The sequence below is a fragment of the Podarcis raffonei genome, chromosome 7 (assembly GCF_027172205.1).
Source record: "Podarcis raffonei isolate rPodRaf1 chromosome 7, rPodRaf1.pri, whole genome shotgun sequence".
Lineage (NCBI taxonomy): Eukaryota > Metazoa > Chordata > Lepidosauria > Squamata > Lacertidae > Podarcis > Podarcis raffonei.
This window is the reverse complement of record NC_070608.1, coordinates 78,846,126-78,858,146: the sequence shown is the minus strand read 5'-3', so window position 1 is coordinate 78,858,146 and position 12,021 is coordinate 78,846,126. Positions and strand designations below refer to the sequence as shown.

Genomic DNA, 12,021 nt, shown 5'->3' with positions numbered 1-12,021 from the left:
AAATTATTATTATTACTATAACAAACTTAGTTGGTCTCTAAGGTGCTACTGGATAATTTTTTTATATATTTTGACTGTGTCAGACCAACACGGCTACCTACCTGAATCAAGAAAAAGGAAAACGTTTTCTTTATTATTTAACTTTTTTTGTTACAAATCCTAACAGACGTTCGCAGCTTAAACCGAGTATAAAATAATCGTATCCAGCTTTTCTGTTGTGGCGTCTTTCTTCCCTACTCCAAAAATTGGCACATCACATTGTTCCAATTCTCCTCCTCCCCCTTGGCAAAATAACATGGCTCAGTGTGATCCACAATGGCCAGCAGGGTAATTAAAGCAGCTCAGATGCCTTTGTACTTCCAATAGGTTTTTGAAAAGTCTAATAGTTTGGATGCTGTGCATATCTGAGGAAACTGTGGTGTATTTGTGTAATTTGATAGCCAGTACAGACAATGGGCTATATATTTTTTTTTAAAGTTTGTGTAAGGTCAACCAGTGTGACATTTCCAGAGTGCTTCACAATGAGAACTTGGGGATCAGCTGGAATTTCCAGGTTTGTTGATGACAGAGATCTCCTAAAGCCTCACTGAAGTGAAGACTGCACTTTGGCATTCCCATTGGTAGAGGAAGGAAAAATAGGTGCTACAATCTTTCATGCTGTCAACTCCAGCTAATAAGAACTCCTGAGATTTCTGCATCAGATCTCTGCTCCAGCTTGATTTTGACTTTGCTGCCCACAAGAGATCCTCTGCTTCATTCTTTGTGACAAAAGAATGTGGAGCTGTGCTCTAGTTTTTCCTTGGCACACCAGGATAAAGCAGTCAGCCATATCTTTCTTTAAAACAACTGGGTCCTGGAGGGAGAAGCTGCCATTCCTAGGGAATGAAGAAAAAATCCCAGCTAACTTTCAGTTGTCCACATCTTGGTACTTAGTATTTCTCCAAATGGTCATGGACAGTGGTGGCTAAGCATATTGTTTATATTATACATATCAGTCTTATTCAAGAAAATTGAGTTTGCATCAAGTTGTCCAATAAAAGAAAGGTGTACTAAATCTAGGCTGATAACTTCAAACTAAAAAAGAGACTTAAGTGTTGGCATGTGGTTCTTTTGAAACTTTCAGTCTCAAGAACGTGTTGTACTACTATTTTATATAAATAGTGATAAGAACTACCAAGAAATATAGGGAGTTCAATGTATTTCTTTGTGACTCATGTAAGTTTCAGGCATGCTAAATGGATCTTTACCCTCAGTGACATAGCGAGTCTCTGGAATTCTTGATTTGGAGAATGGCAATCTAATTCATTGCAGTAAAAGAAGTAGAAAGGGCAGCATAAATTGAGAAATGAGGTATGAGCCTGGTCCAATATCTATTCAAGCTAAAGAACTACTGTCTGAGCTCTTAAGTTCTATAGACCCGTGGGTCTAAAATTGGCCAATATCCTAACTTTTGACTACCTGTGTTGTGGGCTGGTAGAATAATTCCTTTTACAAATGGGTGGGGAAGAAGTGAACGTGTTGTTGGCTATTTACTCCAATTATGATATTGCACTTAAAGTTACAACCAGACACATTGGTGCCCATCCTCAGCTTCATTAAATTCTTTACTTTCTCCATTGATGTCTATGGGTAGCTTTTTATTCCATCGCTTCTCAGTGTGAATCAGGAAGTGACCTATTCAGAATAAAATGTGTGTGTGTGTGTGTGTACATGAACACACAGAGCACAGTCCTGTCCATTCTATCCCCTCTTCCCACCTGGTTGTCTGCTTCCCCACCCATGCCCAGTCAGCCAACATTCTGTTGAGCTGTTTCCAGCACTGCCATTCCACTTGCACAATGCAGCTGTTCCCTCTTTTGCCCTGCAGCAAACACTGAACCGTAAAAATCAGATGGGGGGAGGCACAGGAAGAGGAAGGGAGAGCTCTGATTCATGAGTTGATTCCATGCATACAGCTTTATATACAACCCATTGAGTTATTATGGAGCAGTGTTTTTCAAACCTAAGTCTCCTGCTGTTGCTGAACTACAACTCCCATCGTCCCTGCCCATGGGTCCTGCTAGCTAGGGATGATGGGAGTTGTAGTTCAACAATAGCTGAAGACCCAAGTTTGAGAAACACTGCCCTATAGAGTTCCTTTTCCATAGCTGCAAACCTCAGGGTTACTCCAGGTCTCCTGATACCTCTTGTGGCACAGTTTTGCCTCCAGCTCTGCAAGCATAGGACTTCAAATCAGTATTTGCATATACGATGCACTGCACACAGGAGCTTTAAACCACCAAGATCCAAGAATACATTTATCTTCAGTACTGTAAACTTGAAAGGCAAAAATAACTGTCTTGCACAATTTGAGTAGTAATTATTCAAAAGCTATAGATAGTTCTGATAAGTATGCAGTGAATGAAGAACAGGATGAGATCAGTTTCCATTTTTCTTCTTCTTTACGGCTTCTTATGGTTTATTACTGTAATTGAATTCTCTAAACAAAAATCAGTAGGAAGGACTGGCAATGAATCCATTACAAAATAGTAATCTGTGACATCTTGAATATTAATATGATATTTTGTATTAAAATTAAAAGCTGTTGCTTTGCTGTTGTTCAAAAGTACATGAAAGGAGTTACTAGGACCATGGACAGTTCACGTTAGGGATAAGCTGAACTGGGGGTAGAGGTGGGATTTTCATTTAACATTTTCACATACTCCAAAAACCACTTCAGCTATTGAACGGTATGTCATGTATGTGGGGAGACGGGCATGTGAAGGGCTAAAACATGCTTCTAGGTTGGAAGGTGATGTTGCCACGTATTCAGAATTGGCTATGGCTAAAATCACCGAACACAAAACAAATTTCTCACATCACCCTCATTCTAACTGGTGCTGAGAAATGAGATTGAATGCATGGGGCGACACAGTGCTGCAGGACTGGGGCAGCATCCCAATTGTTTGGGCAATAGGCTGATGGGTTCCTACTTCCCCAGGACCAGCGCAAGTCATTTGCTGCCCTAGGTGGAGGACAAGATGGTACCCTCTCTTCCATGTATAGAAGATGACTAGATGAGTAGCTGACTCATAAGTCAACATCACCAATGTCTGCCACTACACCCGAGGGCAGGAGGCTAACTTGTGGGGTTCAGGGCATACAACATGGTACATAACTTTGTCTTCAACACCTCACTAAGTTCTTCAAGTCCAAAAAGACATGTCTGTAATGGATTTTAAAAAACCTAGACAATGGCTGCCAAGTTTTGAACCAGCACATATAGCTTTCCTTTTTTAAAAAATATCTTGATCTACAGTATTTAGGAGGTGGTGGTGTTTAGCCTTGTACTATAGAAGAACTTCATTTTCTGTTTACTATAGATTGAAACCTCTGTTAAGGAAACAGGAACATGCCCAACTGTTTCCCTACCCCTGGTAATTGGTAAATCTAGGTGGTTTACCTATCTTCTACAGATCTAAAACTTCAGGACATTTACATAGGAAACGTTATCCTTCAAATATGCTGGGCTGAGTTTAAGGGTTTAAATTAAACAATGTTACAAGAACATTAAACTGCAGCTGCAAACCAGTAGATAGTGATTCTGTCAAGTTTCAGAACTGAGGGGGGGGGGGTGATTCAGAAGTGCCCCGAGGCATCACAAGAGAATTCATTCACTCACGCTTACATTTCTCCACATTTCAGTTGTGGCAGTACTGCATGTCCTTGTCTCCATGTACTGGGGATGCAAAGTGTATAGGAGGAACACATGCCAGGTCTTTAACTCAAGAATCAGAATACACTGTGAGGGGAATTGCACTTTCACCAAGCGGAATTAGTAATCAGACAATAGGCCAAAGCTTAAGATCAAAGAATATACCATTGATTATGAAAGACAAATGTTGATTAATATGCAGGTTGTTACAGGAACGAAAGGTTGATTTTGTACACAGTATTTAAACTGGACTATCCACTCTTAGGCTAAACCTAACAGGCGGAAGACAGGATTATCCCAATACCAAATACGGAGAGGGAAAGCAGTAGACATCAGATGGACATGCATAGAAATGCATTAGGTTAAAGCAGCAAGTTAGGATGCAAGTACACTTTGCTAGAAGGCACTGCAGATACCTGCATCAGAGCTAGAGAGAAAAAGTAGAGAACAAATATTACCTGTTCCAAGGTAGGGAGTGAGGAGAATCTCTTACTAAGGGGGATCACAATACAGTGGTACCTTGGGTTAAGAACTTAATTCGTTCTGGAGGTTCGTTCTTAACCTGAAACTGTTCTTAACCTGAGGTACCACTTTAGCTAATGGAGCCTCCCGCTGCCACCGTGCGATTTCTGTTCTCATCCTGAAGCAAAGTTCTTAACCTGAGGTACTATTTCTGGGTTAGCGGAGTCTGTAACCTGAAGCGTCTGTAACCTGAAGCGTCTGTAACCCAAGGTACCACTGTAAATCAGGAGGTTGTCCTCAGTGCAAGGACACCTGGGGCTACCTTAGCGATTCCTTACAAATTCCTGGAAGTCAGGATGACTGACTGAATCTTTGGCTACAAAGTGTTTCTTATTATCCAGAAACACCTAGAAAAAAACCCCCATAGCGATGGGACACGAAGGCTGGAACTAGACACATCAAAGAAGCGTTTCAGTTAAACAGGTTGTAAACTTTGCGTGAGAAATTGGGTTGGCAAAAACAGAACTCCACAGTGCCATCTGGTGTCACAGTGTTATAATGCACATATAAATCACTTTTTCGTTGCCAACGTAACTGAGTCCCAAGGTGGAAGCTGCTCTCTAGTAGATTTTCTTGAGGCACATATTACATGGAACCAACTCTGCAATGAAGGGAGGCATGTACGCTGTGTGGTTCTCCTGGAGCTCTAACTTACCCAGCTAAAAATAAATAAATATCAGAGGGAAATAACACTGGATAAGAGGAGATAGGAAGGGGGCCAAAGCTGACCAATTTTGGAACAATATATGCTAGGAAACTCTTGAGAGTCCCATGGACTGCAGGAAGATCAAACCTCTCCATTCTTAAGGAAATCAGCCCTGAGTGCTCACTGGAAGGACAGATCCTGAAGCTGAGACTCCAATACTTTGGCCACCTCATGAGAAGAGAAGACTCCCTGGAAAAGACCCTGATGTTGGGAAAGATGGAGGGCACAAGGAGAAGGGGACGACAGAGGACGAGATGGCTGGACAGTGTTCTCGAAGCTACCAACATGAGTTTGACCAAACTGCGGGAGGCAGTGGAAGACAGGAGTGCCTGGCGTGCTCTGGTCCATGGGGTCACGAAGAGTCGGACACGACTAAACAACAACAACATGCTAGGAAAGATCCCTCAGAGGCTAACTTTTGAACACTAACACTAACTTTTGAATAGATAATTCTCATATGCTTGACAACCTAAGGAAGGGGCTCTCCTAGAATAAAACTGATATCCAGGTGTCCTTCCATAGATGACAAGTACAAAAAACTGTGTGGCATGTGCAAAAACAGGTCCCTGTGGAGGATTCTAATATTTAAGAGATGTTAATGTAGCGATTGGTGATGGCAGTGCATCTGACATGGAATTTCCTCCATCAAGGCTCTAAGTAGGTCAAATCAGGATGTGCCTTGGGTGGTTTAATTAAGTATGAGGTCAGGGAAAGAAAGCATTCATATTCTGCAAAGATCTCAGGCTACTATGCATAACTGGAATAGTCCCTCATTCTGGATTAACGTAGGCATAGGTCAATGCACAGACACTGCAACTTCTTGTTTTATAGGTCTTTGAGACAAAGTGCTAGGGGCATGCTTGAAACAACAACAAGCCTTGGTAACAGAATTTCTAAACACCCTATCTAAAGAGCAGGATTTGTCCATTTTTCTCTGCCTTTAGAAAACAGACAAGAACAATCCCTTGCTAGAATGTTAAGACTATTCAGCAATTTCTTATTAAATGGGCCTTGGCTTGGCTTTATTTTCTTACCTGGTTTCTATTGCTTTATTTTAATGTGAGCAGAGATTTTTAAAATGTATTTCCACAGGACAATGGGAGTGGCTCCCTCTTAGCACTACCATGGTACTATTCTGACACAGCACTGACAGTTTGGGAACCCTGCAGATTAACCTCTACAAGACTCAAAATAGCATCCTGAGATAGCAATTATCAAATTTCAGAATGAAACTAATTAGCAGATGTGCCTAGTGTTAACTTAAGATCAGCTCGATTAAAGCAATTTCAGCAAAGTGTGGATGGACACTGCCATAATGTACGTTCAAGCTCTACACTTCTGTAACTATTTATGTGGAGAAGATAATTGAAGACACCCCCCTCCCGTTTTACATTTAGTTGTATCAGAGGGATTGCCCTGGAAGAATGCTGCTGTCAGGGTGGACAACCAGCTATGGAAACTCTGGAGCATACAGTGTTGCAGTGCAGTCTATTTAGTTGCCCTACACAGAAATTGATAGCAAAGTGGTGGGAGGAAAAAAAGGAGACTGGAAAGGCCAGGATGTAATGGTATTTTCATTGACAAACCAGATCCATAAGAATATGTTTGACCTGGCTAGTTTCCAGGTTGTGGTTCTGTCTATGAAAATGGAATGGGTAAAATCCCATTTGGCTGACTGCCAGAAGAACTTAGAAAAATGCAAGTGGATGAAGAATGCAAAATCAGGGACTGGTAATTTCGCATCAACATTACTAAATAGCTCCGTGGTTTGGGGGCATGCCAGGGGAACTGGGACAGCTTTGGATCAAAGCCACTTCCTGCAAAGCCCTACTGACTTTGGTGCTCCAGTTATGACTGGGCCTGGGCACCAGAGGAGCCAATAGCAGCGTGGTATGGAGCCTCCAACATCGGATCTCTTTCTCAGGATCTCACAACTGTTTGCAACAATGGAGGATGGGTCTGATCTATGTCCACTGGGACACCTCCCATAGGCCACAGGATTGCACCCAGTGGGTGTGGGTGCAATGTCATGAGCACAACCCAGTAGGCACCCACAACAGCTCCTCTTGCATGTTGGCCACATTGCTGGGGGTGAGTTTCAACCTTTTTTTTTTAAGCTCTGGCTAAAATGCTACAGGAACCCCAAAGACATTAATGAATACAGTTCTAGCATCTGTCAAGAACCAGTTTGAGTCACTGGAGGCTAACAAATTCCCTTAGCTATCCCATAGCTTCCAGATTGGGTGGGCTTGCTTGCTTGAGGGCTGAGTAAATACTGAACTGGTGCAACTTTTATCACATGGTACAGATGTTATATGAGAGGGTGGTACGTTCCATAGGGCTACTTCCTCTGGCTGCCTTCCTGCAATTGGAAGGGAGTAAACCCACCCCACACCCAGCGTACATGTGTGTGAGAGGTGCAACTTGCAAAACATACTGTAATGAGCTCTTAACAATGATGCATCAATTTCAAACCAAAATTCCAACACATAAACCCTTTCCACTTAAATCAATGGGGTTGTTTTGAACCAGTGTTTAGGACTGAACTGCAAGTTGGGAAGCAAATGCTATCCAAGCCCAGTCAACCTTCAGTTCAGATTTTCCATCTCTTATTCAAGGGAGCTAGAGCTGTTGCTTCCCCATTAAAACCTTTTACATGAAAAGCATAAAAATGCTCTTGAAAGATGGTTTGACCTCACTTCCACTCACCTTATTCTTCTTGCACCTCTGAGAAATGCAGCTCATTCAGTATGTTACTTCCGAGCAGTGCTGACGCTTTTAGTTACAAGCACTCTGTTAATTCAAAACGAATTATTCCCAGAATGGAAAGGAGCCCAACCATTTTCTGAAATGCTTTACAGGCACATTTGCTTTCTTTCTTTGGCAGCATTTGCTTCTATAGCTGTTGAAAATGTATATTTTTCGTTTTTAAAATAAACTCTTGGGAACTTCTTACAAATGATGCACTGCTATAATATTACGAGGAGGAGGTGGAGGTGGAGGATGAGGACGAGGAGGATGATCTATCTATCTATCTGAGATGCAGCATGAGAATGAACCCCCAAGGGCAATGCTGACAGCACAATCCTCTGTATGTCTACTCATAAGTAATTCCCTGTGTCCAGTAGTGTTTACTTTCAGGTAAGTGTATACAGGATTGCAGCTCAAGTTCTCTCCTTTTCAATAATGGATACAGATCCATAATTTAAAGAGTACTTGTAAAACAACTTAAATATAACCTGGGCTATGTTCCCCAGCTTCATTTGATATTTCATTCATACTTTATCATAAACAAGTTACTTTTACAGGTGGCAGAAATCAAGATAATTGTCAGTATTCAAAGCAATTTGTTGAAATAAAAATCATACAGCTATTTATAAATAACATTACAGTCCTCTGCAGCTGTATACAGCATAAGACAGTGTTATGAATAAAAATAAGGATTCGTCCATTTAGCAATATCTGAAATGCAGATACAGTAGATGTATCTACTGTGACATACTTCTCTAGATCTGAGTACTTTATAACCTACTGTGAAGAATGCAACTTAGTATCTTCACAGGATTAAAAACAAAACAAAACAAACCCACCCTGACTACCTGCAGCTTTCAAGAGCGTTTTCCTTTGGCAAGTGTACACAGCACAGTCCACTCTTTCATTTTCAAAGCCTCTCTTATATAACAGACTGCAAAAACACCACCTCTAGAAGACTCGATCAAGATGGAATCTCATGTTTCTCTACTGCAGCAGTTATGATAGCAAACTGTTCCTCAAGTATAACAGGTTCAGGCTGTTGATTAGACCCATTGAGTGTGCTTAATCTATACAAAGCTCGCTTTCAAATGTGCAGGTTTTAGAGTAGTAAGAATTGAAAACAGGGGAAATGTGAATTCAGTTAACCTTAGAGAACAGAACTATTGCCCCAAATGTCCAAAGAATCAGTTACAAAGGCTTAGCTGATTTACTACAAACATCACATGCTTTCCAATTTGGCAAATCAGCTAAGAAGATCCATGCATGTTCCCAAAAACCATTAGGGGACTCAAGAGCCTGCAAGGAGACTATAAATTGTATAAAGGCGCTAACCTAATTTCGGAGAAATCTGAAACGCATCCATCCTCCCAGACAGTCTCTCACCACAACTGCAAACAACCAATCAACCCCTATATTCTCTGCACAGAGCTGTTAGAAAGTAGTTGGGGCATAACTGTGAACCTTCCTTTCTACTAAAAACGTTGCCTAGAAGATATTTCCACCCTTCACACTGATAAAATCTTTTGTTTCTCATGGGTTGCATTGTATTCTTGCTTGCCAGTGGAAGTTCCCTACAACAATGTACGTCTTGCTAAGAATTAGATCTGCACCAAGCTGCATTACGTCACACACATCATTTATTTATATGATGTATGCAGATCATGAACGAGGTCTAAAAGTTTCACTTCCCCAGATGCTGTCCATACACTTCCCCCGATGCTGTCTTCGGAAGTATTTGTAAATACCAATCCCCGCAGTTCATAAAAGTTAATAGCTGGCCGTTTCGTAACAGGCCTATCAATCTTTTCCCAATCATCTATAGTAAGATACTGCTAAGTTTCCTGGAAGAGATTAACTGCTAAGGTTGCCCGCACATTTCGCCACCAAAAGAAGTCACGCCCTTTGCAATGAAAGCATGCATTAAACGGCTATATGTGCAAGAGAGATGGGCAGGACACTCTTCGCAGGGGATCTCTCTCTCACACACACAAACTTTGCCCAGCTTTTAATGCAAGCCGTTCGGGGGAAACTCCCCACCCCCAACCTTCCCAGCAAAAGCCGAATCTGTGCACCACCATTTACTGTCTCGCGTCTGCTGCACCTCCTCTGTAGCGACTCGCCTCGCCGAGGAGGCTTAGGTTAGAAGCGATCGATGCGAGCACATTACGCCCCAGCAAAGGGGGAGGAAATGGATCGAGCGAGAGAGGCATCTTTCCTTTCAGCCATTAATTATAAATCAGCCAAATCTCAAGAAAGCCCTTTGGCAGACAAGGATGCTAAACAAAAAGGAACCACCGCCGCCGCCACCACCCCAATCCTCTTCCAACGTGGAGAGGCGCATCTGCCTAAGCAGCCAAGTAGCAGCATCGCACTATTCCGGGCCCCTAAAAGATAACGAAATGGGGGTGGGGAGGAAGGGGGGGTCGCCCCTCTCTTTGCAACGCAGAACCACCAGCAGATATGGATGTATGACTAAGTATTTCCAGTTGATTCTGCGCGCGCCTCCGCGAGCGAGAGCGCGCGCACACACACACAAGCCACGAAAATCCTGGTCCACAGCAGTGCGAGACTAAATGGAAGCGAGGGGTCTATTTCCCATCTTCCCCGCTCGCCTCCTTCGCCCCCTTCCCCGGCAGATCTTGACGACTTCCCTGCTCGAACGAGTGTCTCATTGCAGGGCGGCGAGTCGCTGCCGATGCCCTACATAAGCCTGCGAGGAAGGAAGGGGGTGGGGAAAGCGACGGCGAGGCAGGCAGAAATAGCCCACCTTTGCCGGCTCGCTCGCTCTCTCCCCAGAAGGAAAAGGATCATAAATACGACGCGTTTTGGGGGTGGTTTATTTTTTTCAAAAAATAGATAAATCCCAGGCAATCGAGGACACCCCATCTGAACACAAAGAGGGGGAGGGAGGGGAGGGGGGGACCTTTGCAGTGCGGGCCCCTCCTCCACCCAGAGGCAGCAGCCCCTCTCCGCACAGGGGGAGGTAAAGGGGGGGGGAAACCTGGGCACCATCCATGATGGCACTGGCCCGACTCACCCAACGCCGTCGCCCCTGCTTGCTGTTTCCCGAGCATATACCAACAACAAAAGGCAAATCCTCAAGGCGGGGAGGAGGGAGGTGGCTGCGGCGCCCCGCGGGCTTCTTCAGTGCAAGGTCCTGACCTTGCCCAATTGCAGCATCCTGCCTGGCCGTCGTCGTCGTCGCCGCCGTCGCCCTTCCCGCCGCCTCCCTCTTTCGCCGCGAAACGGGCGCCTGCCGAGGGCTCCTTCATACACTGCGTGGCTCCGAGAGGCAGCCTCTCTCTCTGCCTCTCCCGCTCGCTCTCGCTTCTGTCAGAGGGAGAAGAAGCTCGACGTCTGGCTCTCGCTCGCTCGCTCTCTCTCTCCCCCCTCAGCACCACCTCCCGTTTCCTCTCTCCACGGACTCGGCAGCGGCGCTCTCTCTGTAGTGCGGCCACCTCAGCTTGGCAACCTTCCGCCGCTGGAGAAGATACTGTGACAGCTGCCGCCGCCGCCGCCGCCGCCGCGCTCCCTTCTCCTCCCTTCGCTAGCAGGAGCGCGCGCGCCTGGTGCCGCCGCCGCCGCCGCCGCCGCTGCTCCAGAGGCCGGGCTGGGGCGGGCAGGCGGGAAAGCGAGCAAGGCGGCTGCGCTCTTTTCTCTCTCTCCCTCAGCAAAACGCCGCCGCCACCTGCGCCTGGCGAAGAGGGAGGAGGAGGAAAAAGCGCGCGAAGAAGCGTTCCCTCGTTGTTGCCCCGTCCGGGCTAAAGAAGCGGAGGGTTCTGCTGTGGCGCGAGGGCGACCTCGCTTCTCCTCCGCTGGGAGAGGCTTCCCGGCGGCGGCGGCGGCGGCGGCGGAAAGTTGCCCTCAGAACGGACTCCTTAATCGGCGGCCGAAAGAAGCGCCGCTCCGGCGCACGGCCGCCCTCCCCGCCGCCCCGCTTGGCCTCTCCTCGCGCGCCGCCTCACCCCATCCTCCGGCGGGCATTGGGGCGCGCTTGGACTAAGGAGAAAGTGAGGGAGCGGCTGCCATCTCCGCCCCGGGGAGCGGCGAAGTCGAGCAGCTGCTGGGGGAGAAGGGAGGGAGGCGCGAAGCCGGAGACGAGGGGGGGGTGACCCTTCCGAGGTCAGGCTCGCAGGTGCTGGTGGCGGGCGGGAGGCGGGCTCAGGATTGCTCCTGCGGGAAAGGCTGCGCGGCCAATGCCCTTGAATTCCCCTCAGCCAAAGTCGCCGTCCCTCCTCGCGCGGAGAGTTCAGTCAGTCAGGGTTTGGCAGGCGCTGACATGGGAGGCGGTTCAGCCCTCAGCTGCTGCCTCGCGCAGCTGTAAGAGGGTTTATTCAAGCTCCGG

The 12,021-nt window shown here is 45.8% G+C and overlaps 1 protein-coding gene across 10 annotated transcripts in view; it reads right to left on the bottom strand.

Moving 5' to 3' along the window:
• Window positions 1–10,865, bottom strand: part of CTNND2 (catenin delta 2) — a 515,372-nt gene extending 504,507 nt beyond the window's left edge. For all 10 annotated transcript variants that reach the window (XR_008331611.1, XM_053397153.1, XM_053397157.1 and 7 more), the window contains exon 1: window positions 10,714–10,865. Coding sequence is in view for 9 of the 10 variants with exons in the window: in XM_053397153.1 (XP_053253128.1) it covers window positions 10,714–10,750 (37 nt within the window). In the remaining variant the exon portion in view is untranslated. The remainder of the gene's footprint in view (window positions 1–10,713) is intronic.
• Window positions 10,866–12,021: the final 1,156 nt, after the last annotated feature.